At 40.3% G+C, this 20,748-nt stretch overlaps 1 protein-coding gene across 1 annotated transcript in view; it reads right to left on the bottom strand.

The window, feature by feature from the left end:
• nell2a (neural EGFL like 2a) overlaps positions 1 to 20,748 on the bottom strand; it is a 120,308-nt gene that overhangs the window by 74,985 nt on the left and 24,575 nt on the right. Inside the window, exons 9-12 of the mRNA XM_039809654.1 lie at positions 20,575 to 20,677; positions 17,650 to 17,741; positions 15,768 to 15,873; positions 15,195 to 15,323 (exon numbers count right to left, since the gene is read on the bottom strand). Coding sequence (XP_039665588.1) covers positions 15,195 to 15,323; positions 15,768 to 15,873; positions 17,650 to 17,741; positions 20,575 to 20,677 — 430 coding nt within the window. The remainder of the gene's footprint in view (positions 1 to 15,194; positions 15,324 to 15,767; positions 15,874 to 17,649; positions 17,742 to 20,574; positions 20,678 to 20,748) is intronic.

Here is a 20,748-nt window from a genome sequence, read left to right on the forward strand (position 1 = left end):
AACCAAATGCAATTCGATGCGAATACAAGTTGATCCGAACCAACCAAGCTGTGTACAGAGCTCTCAAGTTTTATGAAATATTTGGAGTTAGAGGGGGGTCTGGGCACATGCCCCCCCCCCAGAGGTTTTTTTTTGGGCCAGAAAAGACCAAACTTGGTGGCCTCTGCCACATTTAAATGCCACTATTCCATCATATACACTGATCTAAATGATTGCATATAATGAGTTTACCTCCCTGATTGTAAATGTGGTGAATTACTGTGGAGGAGAATTTGGCTTGTTGTGAGTTTTAGCCCACACAGTCTGTAAATAGTTATTTATATTTCAAACCATGCCTATTCCCGACTGATCAGAACTTTTGTAATAAGAATCCTTACACCTTATTTATATTTTACTATGTTGCTCATAATTGAACAGCATTAGAAATTATAACACTTGGTAAATCTGATAAATTACAGACAAATTCATCCAAATAAAAGAAATTGTTTTATGTAGGCTAAAATCAAATACAAACAAAATATGCACACCGAGCAACAGTAGTAGTAGCTGGTAGTGCCATGAATGGCCATTAACTTTTAAAAGTACACCGTGGCTGCTCCACTTAATGCTTTCTTCTGTCTTGTCCACTGACTACATCAGGTGTGAGAGCAGCCTAATAGTGGCTCGTTAATTTCAATGCTCAACAGTGTTCCATTTGTTTATTTTTTTAATGTTGAAACACGAAAGCAGAGGATATTAATGACCATGTGAATCACGTTCATAATTCTGCAGCAGCGGTGCGCATATAGCCAATCATTGCAAACATGTAACGGCAGCTAACTGTCTGAAGTTTCTTTAAAAAGCACAATAATAATTGTGATGGTGTTCATAAAAAAGGAGGGATTGATGAAGTGGAGGATTACAGACCAGCAGGTAGGCCTATACTATAACGTACATTTACAAGGTTTTTAGTCGTCTTCGCTGTCACTGGAGAAAATAAATAATCTGTTTTGTGATAAAAGTGACTGCAGGGTCGGTGCCTCATCTATGCATAATCTAGCCTATTAGCTTGTTCTGTAGCCTATATTAAATATTAAAAAGTGAAAATGAACGAATGCAAATTAAATGTCTTAATATCATTCAAAAATTTAAATTACAGGTAGGCTATGACGGAAGTTTTACTATTCTGTCCTTCAAGGGAGAAAGTCTAATGCAACTACTGATAGAGTAGCCTATGTGTAACATACAAAACCTTGCCAAATAGCGAAAAAAATTAAAAAGCTGCTGGTTTTGTGGTGTTGGTACTTCAAATCTGATGCCTGCCACTGCGCTATAGAAGCATCAAATGAGGCGTGTCAATTAGCACTTTCAGTGCATTTGTGCCTTCACCAGCATGAGAAATACAAGGTGTGGTGTGTGAACTGGTTGAAATGCGTGTGTCTCACAGTGAATGCGTCAGACTTGAGAGCCCTGTGTGTAATATGCTCCAGGGCCTTGTTCCTGTTGATAGCACAGGTCAAATGTAGGCACTTTTTGAGAGACAAGCTCCTAGTCCTCGACATTACCAATTTATTATTCATTCACTGTATTCAGTGTCTGTAAGAGCGCATGAGGACATTCACCCCTGAATGTTCTGTGCCAGGTGCTATTGCGAAGAGCACTTGGAATTGAATTTCAATAGATTTTCATTGGCATTCACTCGGCTTGCATGTCATTGGGTGGAGCGCCGCCCACCAACCCGTAAACTAAGAGCTCAGCACCTGCCTACAACTGTGGCATTCACATTTCCTTGGTCTTCTTCCTTTCACAATTCCATCAATACTTGCTGCCTCCAGCTATTCAAAAGCTTTACGGATAAATGAAGCAGACAGACAATTGCCGAGCACCTATAAAAGTTGATGTGTCCTTCACTAAATGAATGAAAGCTAATTAAACCCTGTGACTGGCCTTGAGAAAGATAGAGAGAGACATAGATGTAGAGAAGGTAAGGAGAAATGGGAAGTAGAGGGAAGGGCAGAAAGCAGGGCAGGTAAGGCTAAGAACTGAATTAGAGACAAAGACAGAGTCTTAACTGAAGCTGTACTGTAGAGCTAGACAGAAAAAGGGAGATGAGACAGCCGGAGAGAGGGCGAACGACTGAGATAGTGAAGGGAGAGAGATACAGAGGAAGGGCAGAAGGAGGTGGAGAGAAAAGGACAGGCAAAGTAGTGGATTAAACAGAGAAAGATGTAGAATGCGAAAGAGCCAGTGTGTGTGTGTGTGTGTGTGTGTGTGTGTGTGTGTGTGTGTGTGTGTGTGTGTGTGTGTGTGTGTGTGTGTGTAAAGAGAGTGGACAATTGAGATAGCAGGAAAAAGAGACTTAGATGGTAGAGGAACAGAAGAGGAGGGAAAGCAGTTAAAGGTGTTAACTGTTGCTGAAGAGACAGAAAGTAAGAGAACATATTCAGTCTGTCCGCAATCGTAATAGTAACCTTGAGTGAAGGTCTTAGGTGACAGCGTTCCCGCTTTGTGATTGGCCGTCTGTGCTGTGGCTTTGATTTAGAGGCTATTAACTGTAAGACACCATCCATCCTGCCCCCGGTGACAGCAGTTACGTTTGCTAAAACAATATGTTAGGAGGTGAGATGATGAGGGGCACTGCATGAACGCGTGGGGGAGAGCAACCATCTCCGTCTCCATTACCACACTCCATTTTCTTGATTGGCCTGTCACATGGACACACGTGATGTGCCAAGCAAAGAAGGCTGGCCAAGAGTCAGCAGCGGCTTTTATCCCTGAATGGAGTGCTCGGGGTCAATCTTTTGCCATGCCACTATAGATGGCTAGAAAACTGCGGCTTTTGTGCATTCCTGCATAACTACTAAATCAATCATAGTCATACCTGAGGAGGGTGGGTAACTTTTTTAGGACAAAAGATGGCCTTGTTATGCATAAAGAGGGAGGTTTTTTAGTTCTTATTTTCTTTCTTCCTCTCATTGGATCTTTATTAGATGTCATTAAGGTAGCAGGTAATCTTCGTCCACGCACAACAAAACATCACGAATAGAACAAGACATAATTTAGTGGAGTTACTCTTTAAATAGTCTGGCTCAACTGATGTGCATTGCTCGGATAAAGCCTGACATTGAGCATCTCCATTCCGCTATCTCCACTATCTAATTTGCAATGGCGCAGTTGCTGCATCCGGGGTTTAGCACCGCCCAGGACGGTTGTGATTGGAAGAAATAAAAACAAGTCAGAGCATTTTTTTACCCAATCCAAGAATAGATCAAATGTGGAGCCACACCTTACTCCAGCGGTGACACAGCGCTGTGAAGATAGGTCTGGCAATGCGGGACTACTCAAGTGGATTAGAATGGATTTGTTAATCTACCTAGTCTACACATGGCTGTAAAATAGCAAAACTTAAACTTTTTTAAAATAGGGAATATGAGCTTATCCCTATCTGCTTGCATAACATGTTGTTCCTAATAGGAAGCGTCCTCACTATCTGTATTTCATACTGCAGTACACCACGTCCATGGTCTGGGTGTAGGGAGATAACACTGGCATTGCCTCTGGATGTCCCACAAAGACACCCAAATCTGTGCCATTCCACCAGCGGGCTCTCTCTTTCTCTTTATCTCTTTCATTCTGTCTTTTTCTCATCTATCCATCCCTTCCCTAACTAGCTCACTTACTCGAGCAGATGGTTTTCAATAAACGGCAGAGGGACAAGGGTTGCCAAAACATTGTCTGTTCCCTAATAGCCAGATATATAGCAGTCAGAAGAGAGACAGCCCCCCCCCCCCCCCGCCCCACCCCCCCCCCCCCCCCCCCCACACAACAAACCCTCCCCTGTTTCTGGGTTAGGGAAAGAAGGGGGGAGAAAGGGGGGGGGGGTGTTTTTTTTTTTTTTTTTTTTGGGGGTGGGGGATTATTTTTTTTTTTTTTTTTTTTTTTTTGGGGGTTTTTTTTTTTTGTTTTTTTTTTTTTATATTTTTTTTTTTTTTTTTTTTAAAAGAAAAAATATTTGTGTGTTGGGGGTTGGGGGTGTTCCTTTTGCCCATTTTGTAGTGTCGTAATAATCGTATTTTGATAATACAACTGCAGGGAGCAAGTATATTGGATTAGAATCGCAGACTCCACCTTTAATTATTATTTTATTTTAGTCTTCCACTTCTTTATTGGTTTAATTTATGTCTTATTATTTTATATTGGTCAACTGTTGTTATTATTATTATTATAAAAAAAAATGTATTCTTACTTTTTTAATTGTCTTATTAAAAGGTACAATAAGTAACCTTTCTGCATTAAAATGTCTAGAAACGACCATACCTATGTTATATATTTTTTTGAGTTGTGTAGTTACACTATCCCAAATGTTTCCATCTAATGGCAAACCCAGAGAAATCTGTTATTTTATTTTCAGACACGTCACGTTTCATTTAGTCGCCCGTCAGTGGCGTCATAACCTTTGCTTTCACCATCTAGTTACTCGTAACTTCCGTCAAAACATGGCACCCAGATGCTACGTTCGAGAGTTATTGTAAATCATACGTCATAGAAAAAAATACTGGTAACACTGCTTTTTCTGCCAAAAGGCATAATTTTGTGATTAATTACATGCCACTTTGCAACACAGTAATACAGCAGAAACCTATTTATTGATACATATAAATATTAATCCAGCTTAATGTTACACGCTCATAAAGTTATTAGTAGTATGATTGTTTTGACCATGGATAAAAGCAGCACTGCGCTATCCCACAAATAAGTTCACTAGTAACGTTAACGTTAACTGTATAGATAGACGATTAATCGAATGCTAATTTAGCCAGCTAGCACACTCCAGTCTGCCTGCCTCACTCCCCCGGCATAAAGAGACTTAATTTGGGATGATAGCTGACAACCCAGCCGGGACATGTAGCAATAGCTAGTTACCAGCCCCAGCCAGTGCCGTGTGCTTACGACGCTAACGGCAGTTTAATGAAGCGTCGGGAAACAGAGAATATCAGACCCAGGCATCCTAGTCACAACATCGGCAATCCATAATGTTAGCTAACAACGTCTCCGTTAGCGTTACCGGTGTTTGTACCAAAACTCTCCTCCCTGCCGAATTTCTCCCCCCTTCGCGTTTACCTGTCTTTACAGTTAGCCAGCTAAATTAACCCGACAAAAGGTGGGTTAAGCACCAAAACGAATAGTTAAGATTACAGAAAAGTGAAGTGGGAGATCGGGCAGCTGGGAGATGTTCTGCTGCTGCACAACAGGCATCGAACATACTCGCCATCGCGGAGATTCCCCCTGCAATCCCCACCCACACCCATCTCTCAGCCTCGTTGAGTAGCTAGCTAGCTAACGTTACAACAAACCCGTCCGCCCGGTAAAATCCAAAAAGTGACATTGGCATGTGAAATATACTGTGATAGTGTGGTTTTAGCTGCTGGCTAATGGTGTAGACACATATAGCCGACGGGCAACCGTTGACAGAAAACCTTGTCGATATGATCAGTCGCGTCCCCGAGGTCCAAAAAACTGCCACAGAACAGACCAAAAAGACAAGACGTAATACATCTCTATAACAGCAGGCGGCGCTAATCTGTAATGTTGCCCAAGAAATGAAAACCGGCAGCTGATTGGACGAACGCGTCACATGGGTTTGTTTTCTCCGGAAATTCAGAGCCAGACTGTCATGGCGGCCGTTCAGAATACGATCTCATATTGTACTAAAATAGTTCACTGAAACATGTTTCTGAAAATATTTTAAGCAAGAAATAGGCCATGCAGTTGCTGAATCTGTCTTCATTTCAGCTCAACAAAGGTCAGTTTAAAAGATTTTCATCAGATTTTGAGAGACTGTAGTCACCTCATTCCGCTCGTCATTTCCGGGTGAGTCCCGACTTCCCTGCCGCCAACCGAACATGTCAGGTCGGCCAAAATGAACGCCGACAGCCCCCCAGACGGACGACGGCACAGGACACACTGAACAGATTTGAGTCACTGACCTCGCCAGGCTGTCCCACAGCCGATAATCGGCCTGATGTGTCCCGGCCTTAATGATTAGCCACTAATGTTAGCTTGCTGGCTCACTAGCTAACTGGTCAGCTAGCTACCAATACAGATTGAATCAAGAAAAATGTAATGATGTTGGGGAAACTGCAGCTATTTTATTAGCATGACACGAATAAGTAAACGTTACTAAACGTAACGTGAATAAACTTGAATGGGTAAACTTGTCCGTTAACAGATGCTTCTATCAACGATAGTGTTTAACAATAAAAACTCCCATAATTCCATGCAACTTCCCAACGTCATCAAACGTCTGTGTTTACAATCCATTGTTTTTGTTGAGAGACCCCATAGCGGCAGAAAGTTACATATTGTAAGTTTAATTCTTACGGTCGGTTTCTGATCTTAATTTAGTTAAGTTTTCCTACTTCTTAATGGTTTTAACTCACATATATTATTTATGTCTGTTTTAGTTTGTGTTTACTTACGTTGCTTCCACCTGGACTGAAATAATCTTTATAAATAAAGTAGTGCTGTCAAACGATTAAAATATTTAATCGCGATTAATCGCATTAATGTCATAGTTAACTCGCAATTAATCGCAATTAATTGCACATTTTTATCTATTTTAAATGTCCCTTGATTTCTTTTTGTTCCATAATTTTTTCTCATTTTAATGCTCTTATCAACATGATACAATACTTTTAAAACGGTGCCTGAACTGAAAGATATATATATTTAAAAAAGGAGCACCTTGTTCAATTGTATTTGTCTGTTCTGTATGTTCAAAAATATAAAACAATAAAAAGTTGATCTAAAAAAAAAAGGAGCACAAAACGGTGAAAACAACCACTGGGTGGGAAAAGGGTATTTTACAATTACAATGAATGCACCACTAGGCTGGCGAGGTGAGCAACATAACATCATGACTGTGTTTTTCAGACAACGGCAGCTACAGTCTGGTGTTGGAAACATCTCCGGTGAAATACAGACACACTTTACACCTTTTAGCTGTAAACATTTTAACCTGTTTAATCCAGCTGCTAGCTAACGATAGGCTAACGTTACCTGCTGCTAAGTGTAGTGTTGACTGAACTCCTGTGCGGCGATGTTTCAGTTCCCTCTAACGTCCGTTTTCGGAGCATCAGAGAGAAGCGGAGGCATCTAAGTGGCACCTAAGTAAGGCACTGAAATCCGCATTGCTATTCAGTCCGGTAGATAACGGTCGTTAAGGCACCGGTGCCGTATTAGCACCGGGTCTCGGACCCCATTCAAAACGGCGATTTTCGTCGAAAAGTGACTAGTTTGCAGGTATGTACTACTCTTTGGCCGGCTCGCAAGCAAGTGCAAACAAGTGGCAGCGTGCATGTTGTTTTGTTTCCGGTCTAGCTAGATCCGGTGTGGTGTTGTAGTTTTTCTAACGTTACTAGTTGTTGCAACAGCATGTGAAAAAACTACAAAGTCTGCTGGGCCAAAAAGAACGTTAATCTCGCGAAAAAAAAATTGACGCCGTTAAAATGGGTTTGCGTTAACGCCGTTAATAACGCGTTAAACTGACAGCACTAAAATAAAGTTTTGCTTGCTTGCTTGAAATGTAGCATAGTTTCTTTTCTGTGCAATTACCCAAGCATGAACTACAGATACACTTCCACCAACTTACCAAATTGGACAATCACTCCGAAATAAACAGCCTCAAAAGACCCAAAAACAAATATGCAAAACTTCACTGCCAATTTGAGCAGGAGCAGGAGCAGGAGCAAATTAAGATGACTGAGTGGAAATAATGCCATTAGGAAACAACAAGAGTGAGAATCTGCAAACTGAGCGCAGTCATTGTCTAAATACCAGACATTCACACTGTGATCACTCACTGTAAACACTTTGCCTGCTACCTGACTTAGAACAATGAACATCAAATAAGGAAAAGGTGGAGGTGTGTGTGTGTGTTTGTTTGTGTTAGTAGAATTGCAAGAAATTGTGCGAAAGTGGGTTGTTTCTTGTCGATGTGTGCACACAATCCCTACATATTCAACACATGACAGCCTGATCATTTCCACGTTCCAAGTGCCATCCAAACTGAAAACAGTTGCGGACCTATCAATGCAAACATCTAACAGCCCATGAATGACTGCATCAAGTGCTTTGTGGGTGTGTGTCCATATGTCACATTAAACATGCACTTAGCACATTTCGATTTGGCATGCCTTAAATGAAGCTCGGTGCATCTCATAGACCAAACGGCCTTGTTTACGTATGGCAGCGTGAATGGGGTTTTGCTCTCCATCACGGCTCTCATTAAACTGGGAAAGATTTTCCACCACGCATAAATCGATGGAGCATCATCATCCATCACTCATCAATCTGTGACCAAGTGCAGCCTGTAGGCCAGAGGTCTAAACAATGACTAACATGCAGCACAAATGGCTATCAAAACTCTATAACTTATATATATAACACTTTAAAATCTTTAAAATCAGGGCTCAAAACATGTTTGCCACTGCATATTATTTTAAACTTGGGGATATTTATACATATCTTGCACAGCATTGTACTTTTTATTCTACCGTTTAACCTAATAATTATTATTTTTTGCTTATTTATACATTTTTAACACCTTAATCATGACATAAAGTATGTATAGCAGAATCATTCCGCAGTTATGGATTACATTTGAAATTAAGTAAACTCTACCTGAGTACATAGCGGTCGATGAATTAAGTGTGATCCCATCTGGAAAAGGAGTAGAGAGGAGATTTCTTCCATGTGGCATTTGAAGGATATTGGTTAAGCAGTGCTCAGATACTGTTTACACTGGAGGGGACTGTCTAGAGGATGGTGGGATTGTCTGTTTTGGGTGACATTTCAGCGGGGTCACAGAGGTGATGTGTGTATAAACACACACACAGCCAGCCAGAATGTGTATATGTTTGCATGTGTATATGTGTGTGGTTTATCTGTGTGTGTGTGTATGTGTGTGTGTGTGTGTGTGTGTGTGTGGGTGGGTGGGGGTGTGGGGGGAGGTCAGGGCCCTAGCAGGTGGGGAGCTTGAGGCTCATCCTGGCAGTGATTGGGTTTTGGAGTAGGCCGTGCTCTTCAGTCAGTGCCAATTAGCCTGCTGCCACCTTGTGACATTCAAAGACAGGAGCGGCAACCGGATTGGTCTATGTTCGCACACGGTATGCTTACACAAACACACACACACAGCCATAGCTTATAGGTGATAAAACCTCACTCTGTGTGCAAGCAGGCTAGACTTAATCAATTATCTTTGATGGTTTCGATTCATCCAAAACAAACAATGAATTTATCCTACTAAAAATTATTACCTTTAAAGCCAAAGCCTGATATAACTTATTCATCTGTGCCATAAAACTCTATTGATGTCCAAAAACTGTTACAAACACTTCAATGAGTCACTCACACACTCACACACACACACACACACACACACACACACACACACACACACACACACACACACACACACACACACACACACACACACACACACACACACACACACTCCTTCATTATGATGAACATGGGCACTGTAGTTTATACTGTTTATAGTTTGTATATCAATCTCCCCAACAAATGCACAATTTACAGCTGCTTTAGGAGATTACTGATCCTTTTATTAAATGAAAATGAAATATTTGTGATCTGTTTTTAAAAACCATAATTATGCATGGCCGGGTTGGCTCAGTTGGTAGAGCAGGCGCATATATATAGAGGTTTACTCCTCGACGCAGCAGCCGTGGGTTCGGCTCCGACCTGCAGCCCTTTGCTGCATGTCATTCCCCCTCTCTCTCTCCCCTTTCATGTCTTCATCTGTCCTATGGAAATAAAGGCCTAAAATGCCCGAAAAAATAATAAAAAAAAAAGAACATAATTATGAACTAATAAGCTTGGAGCTGAATGTGACAGACAGTCCAGGATGTCCAGAAGTACTGAGTGGCAGAATAAATATTTTGGGATTTTCATGGGATTTGTTGAAAATGAGAAAAATACAGTATATAACCAGCCGGTACATGTATGTTTTCAATGCTCTGAACGACAAACACAGACCTCAATTGCATTGTTGTGGAGGCAGAGAAACCTCAAAACCTGGACAAATCTAACCAAAACGATCTACATGGCAAGATACTAGAAGATGTTTATTTGTAATTTGGGTGAACCGGCCCTTTAATGTTTATGTCATTATTATTATTGAACTATCTATCTATCTATGCATTTGTCTAAATGTGGTGCATATAAATCATACTTTAAGTAATGTGCACTGTTCCTGATAAAGTAAGTTAGAAATATAACACTATCTACGGTTTACATTAAAATAAAATCCCGTTGCATACTTTGTCTCTTTCCTCGATTTTAAAGGATATCATTTTGTATTTCACATTTCCCATAGGGATGCAACACAAAACACCCAAGCAGCCCTTCGTTTTGAGCAATCCTGACAGAGACTTTTTAAAGTAGGGCATTTCAAAACCAGACAACAATGGGAAATGTCTCTCTGTCTGCAGTTATCTACAATGCTGAGATGAATAATGGTATTATCTCAACACGTCGAACTATACTGATTGTTCAATTGAAAGACAATCACACAGTCTGTCACTTCTCCACTGCTCGCCCCTCTGTCTAATTCTGTCCTAAACACACACATGCATGTAGCTAAATAGGCCTTCAGCCTGACTGCACCAGGAGGCTAGGATGGAGAAATAACTGGGCTCTTTTTTTCTGTTGAGAACTCAGCGCTCAAACACACACATACACACAGACATGCACCTGCACACTTACACACACAGACTTACACAAAGGCAGGGCTAGTATCCCCCTGAGTTTTCCCTACTGCTGCTACTATGAAAAATTTACACAGAAATGATCTCATCGGCTATTTTGAGCCCATCTCTGACCTAGGAATGTTTTAAAGAGCTAGTATCTGTCTCTGCTCTTCGTGATGTTTGTCTTTATGTTTGACAAGACCCAAAACACGTTGTGCGTGTGTGTACATAAAACCCTATGTTCTTGTGTGCCTCTATCTGCTTTATGATCTCTGCTGTGTTCAATACACAAAATTGCCTCTAAGTTGGACTTCTCATCTCATCTCGCAGGCCCCACTGTATTGAAAGTCATCTAAAAAACAGCCAATAGCTCATCTTTCTGTACATCTTGCAGCCACAAAATAGTGTATCTATTATATGAATCAATATTTTGGCAAGACAGTTCTTTCATTTTTTTTTTTTTTTAGAAAGGATACACACACACACACACACACACACACAAATATAGTAAGTTACAGAGTCAAACATGAAATCAATTGCTTTTGAAAGAACTCCATCAGCAAATTGAGTCAATTTCAGGTTTCTCTGTTCAGCGTCTGATGCAAACACTCACCACAAACACTGCCATCCAATTTCAAAGCGAGACTCAGGCTGCTCTTGAGATGAATGGTGTGGGTCTGAAATGTTGATGTTGGAGGCACAGGTCTGTTTGCTTGTACTTAGTTTCACAATGGTAATGGGATGGATTGCTCTATGCTTTGTTTTCTTTTACAACAATGAATTTCTTAAAATGTCTTTAGGATTACGATGAAATAAATAGCACCCGAGCTGCAAAAAAAAATGTTGTTGTTGTTTTCAGCACATTTTCAGGTCAAAACAATGTGAATGTGTGAGAGGAACAAACATCTAGCCTTAACTCAAGACCAAATAAGGTTGAATATTTTGTCATCATTTGCCATCATTTTCCTCTTAAGCAACATTAAAATTAATTTAAAGTCGTGTTTCTGGACACCTGATAAATGTCTGATATTCACTTTCCTTTAGGCTCTGTTTTCATATCCGTCAACTCCTGAGGGAAATATCGAGCTCTTTAGCTGCTAAATGCTCCACTTTGTTCACCAGTTAGTTGCTACATTTAACAGTAGTAGTATACAGTTCGTTATCAGAGGTTTTTCACTGAAAACGATAACGAAAACAGGTTGATGAAAGTGGTGAAAGTGAACTTAAACAATGTGCTGAAAGACAATAAAACACTCTGAGCTGAGCTACATCTGAGGGAAACTGCAGGATGGGATGATGATTCTCTGTGCATTCATCACTACAAGCGACCCCTTTCACATTACACATTTGATCTATATACCGGAATTGGCCAGGTTTCACGTGCTCGGCGATGACCGGCGACCGGCAGGTCAGTCTGACATATGCAGATTTCATGCCGATCAATGCTACAATTAACTGACAACATAAGTTATATGAGTTACACTTCTCAAGGACGCACGCACACACGGACTCGACAGCACAGTCTCTTTTTCCCTTTTCCGCCGTGTGTCGCGCGTACCCACTCGTGGTGTGAAGCGCGTGTCCGCGCGATTCTCGCACATGGAGGGAACCTTGTGAATTAACCTGCAACATGTCAGCTGTTTGGAAATTCTTCAGCAAGAACCACCTGCAAGGAAAAAGTAGGGCGTGGAGGGACGACACTAAAAACCAAAATCAAATTTTTTTTGTTGGATATTGGATGTGAAAAGAAGGAAATGGTTCTAACATTACACGTTAGATGTGTGTGAATTTCCCACACCAGGAGTAGGCTAATTTATATAGTTCTATTTTATAGTGATCCATTATCTGTTCAAAAATGTTTCTATGTTCTGTGCAAAATGTTCTATTAAAGAAAATATAGAAAATAAATATTTGTGTGTGCTGTAAAGTGTTTAGAAAAAATGAAATCGGAATCGGCTAAAATCGGCCTAGAAAGTGGGTGAATGGGTGAATGTGGCATGTAGCGCAGAGCGCTTTGAGTGGTCGGAAGACTAGAAAGGTGCTATTTAAATGCAAGTCCATTTACCAGTATAAGCAGCATTTTCAAGTTGTTGGTTGAGGTGATGCAAATTTTACCTATTATATATACTGTTGGCAAAGCAGCACATTTCTAACAGATGTTTTATATGTAAAATCTTGATCTGCAAAGTAATTAGTAGAGCGCTCAAATAAATGTCATTCAGAAAAAATGTACATCTGAACAACATCTGGAATGCAGTGGAGTGTACTGTTTACAGTAAGTTTAAATTAGCATGACAGAAAAAACTCCTCAGATGTGCCTCAGAGTTGTAACTTAGCAACATACTTGAGTAAATGTTAATTACTTTCCACCACTGCCTGAATGAGGTTTTCAAAGAGATCATGATATAACACTGGTATGGTAAATGAAGCCAGCATTTGCCATTTGATCAAAACCTACAACCAACAACATCATTTCACATTCATTTAACACAGATAGTAGCTTCAATTATGCAGATACCCTGAGACGTCCTAACTACCCTACTGCTGATATCTGTAAATTCATGCGAGATCTGCAGAAGCTGGGAACGACTTCTCTTTCATATAGCGTCCTTTTACAGTAAGAAATAGCTCTGTGGCTTGATTGACACTTAAGCCTCATCTTGACGAAGGTGAAAGAAAATATAATTGCAGGGTGTGTGTGGACTGTAGATTAAAAAAAAATAGGCCAAGGCATGTACTCACAAACAGATGCTCTAAACAAATGCACACATAATGCAGAAGGCAGATCAAGAAGGCTGTATATTGACAGGGCAGCTGTTAAGGTCATATGCAGAAGAATCTGAATAACTTTGATGCCATGTTTGCTTATTAATACCAGAGATACACAGGGGTAGCAGTTATGACATGATGTTTACTACATATTAAATGCAGGATAGCATCGGAGATGATAAAGTCATAATTCTTTTAACGATGCATCTGGTATAATTCACTCATGATGTGAGGAGAAATTCCGCCAAAGCACCGTCAATTTAGTGTCTGAACGTTTGAAATCTGAGCAGGTTTTTTTTATACTGTAGCTTCACCATTAACATGAAATGACCTGCTCAATGAGGTATAGAGCACGTTTTTCAATCGTATAGTGTGGGACATTCAAAAGGCAATCAAGTAAAACATTGTCTGTTTTTATAAGAGTGTCATACTTTAAAGTGCAACATGGTTTGGAGACATCAGAGAATTAATGTGCAATCAGTAATGAATGATGACTCATCATCCCTGATGATAGATGGCTGATGATAGATGAACATAATAACCCCACAGTCCCGACGCAGATTGATACTAAATTCATGCAAATGTACAGACCGTGAGCAGGTTTTTATATCACAAATTGATCAACTGACTGAGAAGACAAACATTAGTCTCTCAAAAAGCATTATGACAAGCATTTATTGTGTTTTGTGGACACAAATAATGAGGGGATTACAGTCTCCCATCACACAAGGATTATGTGATAAAAGCATGAATTCAACTAAGTGTTTTCGTGGGTATTTAGCAAATGTCCACATTATTTTGCAATTCACTTTGTATGTATTTCCATTTTTTTTAACATGTCTTATTTCCGTTTAAAATGTAATCAAACTAACAAATGCAGCCCATTTACAAAAACACTGCACTCAAGTGACAACGTTTTTTGAGGGAATTCTTTCAGGTGTCAGTCAGCAGAGAGTAATGTGACATGTTGATTAAAATAAAAACCCAAGAAAGAAAGAAATATAACTAAAAATGTATTTATTGTGCCGAATTATCTACATCTGGCCTGAAACAAGGCTATGGCAGTTAGTTTTCCTAAGGTTCTAGAATGAATAGCAGAAAACTAATTCTTCTGAAAGGTGGAAAATAGGCCGTTGCATCTCCTACTATGCTTACTGACAACACTGTAACAAGATAACTGGCATCAACGAAAAATAACACTTGTATTATCCTTTAAGGTCAAGGCAAGGTGTTGTTTGTGGTTATATGGGCACATCTAAAGAAAAATAAAACTCATAAATACACAAAATGAGCTCAAGATTCACTCCCCTTACGCCCACACTTTGCACCATGTTATGTCAAACATGTTTTTCTATTTGCACGTAATCCTTTTGGGACACGTGTCTGCTACTGTGATGCCGAAGATATGTGTGTTATCTTTGAGCTCATTTAACAAAATTGAATCAAACCAGGCTGAAACCAGAGCGCCATGACAACTGTAAATTCTGTAAAAATAACACTTTAATTTAAAACTATCATGTCCTCCCAAAAAAGCAAAGAACAGGCTACTCTCTCTGCACCCTTTGATGCAGCCCAGGCCCAATCACAGAAAACAACCACATATTTACTGTCAGAAGGCAAATAAACTTTAGATAAAAGTCATACAGTAGTTTGTTATTCAGAGCCACGGCGTACCTTCACAGTAGGCATTATCGTCTCGCAGTGGACGGAAGCCATCCTTACAAACACAGCAGTCTCCTGCCTCCAGGTTCACACAGTCGGAGTGCTCCACGCAGCTGTGGCCCTCTGAGCAGAAGTCATGACCTGCAGGAGGCACAGAGAGGAAAAGGTTGAGACCCAGTGGAGAGAAGAGGAGAGGAGTGATGTGAAACACACAGGGCCAGTGGAAAGGTTATGTCGGAGTATCACAACCTTCTCTCTGAGCATCCATACCGTGGGTTCTTTCCAAGGCATATTCGGACAAAATGACACTAATATGCTATATCTTCTTCTGTTACCTTCTGACTCCATAATCTTGAGGGGGAAAAAACTCAAGATTTAACCAATACCGGAGATAAATTTGATCTGAGCTAAAAGTACAAATAATAACATGAACACGTTTTAGCCAATTTCTTACAAATATTTGTATTATTGCTGTTTCTAGATTGATCTGCTACTTTACATGCAGCCATTGACTTCAGTTTTTGCCAACAGAAAAACTGTAAAATAGGCAAATTAACAACTTAAAATAATCATGTTCCACCATACCTCTGCAGACTTTGCAGCATCTGTCATTCAAGGTGATCTGCTCCGACTCTGCACAGTTGAGTTTTGGACAAGGCTCACTGGGGACCGCTCGATGCATGGTCCGGTCCTGTGATGGGCAGAGAAACAATCCTCATGAGTTACTTCTTAGGTCCACTCTGCCCCCCTTCCTTTGCTAAGGGGCTGGAGCTAATTATGAAGGTAATTATTCATCTAACATGTTTTCTCTTTCACTCTCCCACTCTCTCTCCCCCCTGTGTGTTCATTACAAACCAATTACTCACTGGTCAATAGCAGATTTTTTCCCAAACTTCTGGAAGGAAAATAATGGTGCATTCTTTTTGCATGCTTTAAGCCGAGTCTTGAGCAGAAAGCAGAGCAGTAGCCTAACGTTAACGTTAATCAAACGTAATTATCATGTATCAAACTGTGAAATATATTTGTGTAATATGTCAATAACTGGGTGAATAGAATCCTAAAAGTTACTAAAAATTTTACAAAAATCCATCTTTTCTCCGACTCGTAGTATTGTGTGACAAAAAGAACGCAACAACCCACGGTTATTCGTTTTTCGACATGGATGTGACGTCACACTCGAGCTACTAGTCGCGATTACAAGACAAAAAGAACACACCATAAAAGCTGCCTTCTCCTCTCCTCCTGTTATCATCAAGGTTGTATATCATGATTCATGATGCACCTTTATTATACAAACAGTGAATCAATCTTTTGGATTATTCCTGCATGTGAGTTTAGTCAGAGTGTAAAACCTGATTAGGGGGTTCCTTTTCCCAGCATGCCTTTGGCAGGTCTCTCTAATGAGCTCATCCTTGTCCCTCTGACTGATGCTAATTTAGAGTCATTAATGTTAGACACAGTTGGACAAAGACAAAAAGCTCTTTCTATCTACATGTTTATAGTGCACAAATATTTATACTTAAGGATCACAAGTGTCATGTCCTCGACTTGTACATACGGTACACAGAGTATGCTTATGTGAAATTCTGGAACAAACTTTCCCTAAAAGTCCCCAAACAACTTTCTAAACAAGCCGTACTGTCTACTTCTTGCCACCCAATACCCAAAACTTACACCCCCCCTGCAGCCAGCAGGCAGACAGAAGATCAGAGACATGACAAGCAGCTGTCAGGGGAAGCCTGCAGGAGTCTGCAGCAGTGGGCTGACTGACAGCACTCCCCGTCCCCATTTCTTTGATCTGCCTGGGACTGCCAGTCAGTTAACTGGGAGTACAGATGGGCCAGGTGTGGGCAAGCAAGCCAGACAGCTGTCTGAAGCCGCAGATTCTAATGGAGCTTTGCAGAATTTATGGAGGAGCTGGTTGATACGATAGAGTTGGGTGATTAAAAACTTCAAATCGCTTTTCTGTGATTGATTGGGCCTGCCTGGCATAATGTCATCAAGTGAATTACTCCCAAAAGTAAGCGACCCACCCATCTGGTGCATCAGGCAGACAAAAGCAAATAACTCTGAATAATTGGGAAATTAATATAATTTGGGACCACTGTGGTATCTGTGGTACTAAAGAATGGCTGAGGCGTCTTATGATTGACAGGTGCACTGCTCTGGCCTACAAATGTAAACTGATTAGAAGGATTTGACCAATTTCTTTACATCACAAAGAAAACGCTGATAGGCCAGATCAATGAAATGAGGTTTGATTTATCCTCTCAGGTTGGGCCAAGGTAGCTATGGAATCAGTATTTAGTGAGCTGTCATGCACCGCTACATGGAAATTATTAGAGCTGAAGTACTTCCATGTGTTACTGTCTCTTCTTGCAGAGGATTGATAAAATCATTTTGAATATATCAGTATATGAAAGCGTGTTTTTTTATCTCTAGGTGTATGCGTGTTGACATGACTTACCCTGCATTCAAACAGCAGGCACCTGCCAGAGGAGTCGAGTACAGCCTTCTGATCACCCTCCACCAGCTCCCTTCCACCAAACAGGCAGACAGCTGGTAGTAGACACAGAAGTACCATCAGCATACACACAAATAAACACACAAACACATCAACAATAAACATAGTAACTTAATAGTAATAACTTCATTTGTATAGCACCTTTCGTATAAGAAATACAGTAGTGCTTTGCATTAGGGATCAACCAATATAGTTTTTTGAAGGCCAATACCGATTATTAGTAGATAATGAAACAGATAACCAATATTTGGAACTGATATGCATTTACAGTGAAAATGAAAATATTTAAGTCAAAATTAAGATTTTTCGATTGTTATAAACTCCAACACAAAACTTTGTTTAGAAACTTTCAACATAATGCACAGTAAAATATAGTCGGATAGTGTTGTGGGCAGGACATTAAGTCAGACTCAGTGGTGAGTGAAACTAAAGCCGAGGGACAGATACAGAGCTGTAGTGAAGTAGCGCACTTTTTTAATGAATTAACTTTATCGATGATCAGGCAAACAAATCGCCGATACAGATAATCTGCAAACCGACAATCGGTCCATCCCTACTTCACAGGACATAGAATGAGCATAAAAACAGGGATAGAACGCAACAATCAATGCAAAATAAGATGGAAAACAAAGCACACTTGATAATAGTAAAAATAATGCTCATGGAGATTTAAATTGTTGAGACGAAAACTCAGGTATTTTTCCTGGAGTGCACTCTCTACCAATCTACAAAATGCACATAAAAGCAAAATGCTCCCTTTAAAAGACATTTCATTAATATCATATTTAACATTATACGCTGTATTTTTGTCTTGGTTAAATGCAAGTGAATGCAGCACATGAAATAACCCCTCCAAAGATGTTTGCGACTTAATGCATGTAAAGATGCATATTGCTGTAGGATGTTTAGGATTATTATATATTATGTGAGCTCAATCTGTTGTTGAATTGATTGTTAATCAATTCTTATTCATAAATGTTCTCAAGCTATTTAGTAAGCAACTTCTCATTGTATAAATTACACACATTGTTATCCCATTGCAGAATATATTCATATTTAACCCAAATCTACACTTCTACTCGGTTGTGGACATGAACATTGGGCGGAACACTAGGGCTCTTATCTACCAGTCCTGTTTTACATGTATGATACAATCTGTCCTGGTTATTTACAGCTTCTTTTTTAAGTCCTCAGGTAAATTGAGTCAAACGAAATCAAGCTTATCAAACCCAATTAAGCAACTAAGGAAGTGATGAAATAATTAACATGTAGAGAGGGAATGCGCTGCTCACTGCGACACTGTGGATAATCTGTCTCATTTAACTGTAGGGTGGGGAGGGGTGCAAAAATAATCAGATGGGCAGAAAGTGTGTGTTTGATGGGCAGTTGGGGTCAGACAGATTCAGACTGATATGAGGATGAGAAATGATTGACACCGCAGGGCAGGCCCTATCACAAAGCGGTGTATCATGAAAGCGAAGGACTTCTGAAACCATTTGACGTTCTACTTGACAGACCATCACACAAAAAAAAAAAAAAATGGACTCAGAACTCTTCCCTGCAAGGCCTTGTGCTGCCAGATAAGGCTTTAATTTGGAGAGTGAATCATGTCTTTGTAGTGGGGAAACTTGCGGCACTCTTCTCTCCAAAGCGGGAGCATGCGTAATTAGCTGTGTGTTTGTCTACCTCGTGGAGATAAGTGAGCACAGGGGTGTTGAGTTTAAGGGGATTACCAGCTACGTGTTTATATTTGTGTAACACAGCAGAAGATTCGGAGTTGTACTTTAAAACCCTTGTGTTGCAGCCACAACCCATGGGTCAGTGGAAATGATGCAGACGCAAGCTGATTGGAATCCAAGACTAATGGTTTCTCGCAGATAAAGACTTAAATCTTGTCTATTATTTGCTTTGCATGGGAAGCAGGAGAGCATCGGCAGCAGTGTGTGGGAGTGTTTGGTGATAAAGTTCTCATGTGAAGTCAGCTTGCACAAGATGTGGAGTGAGATCTCCAAAGAAATATTCTACATACACAAAGTACCATTCATATGGTCTGTAATCTTCAATAAGTCACAGGTGATAAAACTCTTATTAATACTGAATTAAGCTAATTAGTTCTTTTGTTCTGTTCACTGACAGGCAGCTCTTTTCGCCTTTAAAAAGCAAAAATCCATCACATTTCTTTAAGCTTCATTTGGGTTAACACCAGAAGAATGATGGGGTGAGAAAAGCTAATATCCTCTGAAATCCATTTTTATTGAGAGGGGAATTGAGAGAATATTAGATGCAGAGTGCTGCGGTGAGGAGGCTAATAAGAGTTCACTGCTGAACTCAGAGTCTTGTGGAAAAAAACAGACCCTGTATGTAGAATATGTGATGAAACAGAATTTGTATGCAAGAACGTATAAGTTCAAAAGTAAAAAAAAAAAAAAAAGGACATTTAAGAAGACACTATCGTCAATGAGTGTGTGCATCATGTTAGGCATTTAACATTCCTATCGTCTTCACTTTCTCACAGCCTCAACATGTCTGCCATAAATAGGAACTACTTTACATCACATGCAGCGATCCCAGATTTACTGGCTCATGTCTGTGTGACTGGTGGCCATCTGTGTTTTGAAGCCAGCTAGTGAATAATTGATAGGTCCATGTATATGCAAAAGGATGGACTCAAGAGGCATGTTAGGAGGTAGCTTAGCAACACACAGCAGAGCCCTGGTCAATTGTCAGGCAGCCCTTGTGGAGGTGTGATGTGTGCTCTAAATCTGGTGTTGGAGGTTGTTTTGCTGTTGTGTGTGCGTGTTTGTGCACAATTGTGTCCATGATTGTATGAGTGTAGGAGGGTGACAAGGTTAAGGGTACTCCACTCACGCTGGCACTCCTTGCAGCAGGCACCCTTTACGTAGGCAGGCGCTGTGCCTGCCGGGCATTGAGGAGGAGGGCAGGAGATGGCCTCACATTGCACCGTGCCATTCTGGTGAAGAGAGAGAAACACAACACGTTGTTTAAAGAGTGACTATAGGCCAACGAATACTGGATTTTTCA

This window comes from Perca fluviatilis, chromosome 8, assembly GCF_010015445.1.
Source record: "Perca fluviatilis chromosome 8, GENO_Pfluv_1.0, whole genome shotgun sequence".
Classification (NCBI taxonomy): Eukaryota; Metazoa; Chordata; class Actinopteri; order Perciformes; family Percidae; genus Perca; species Perca fluviatilis.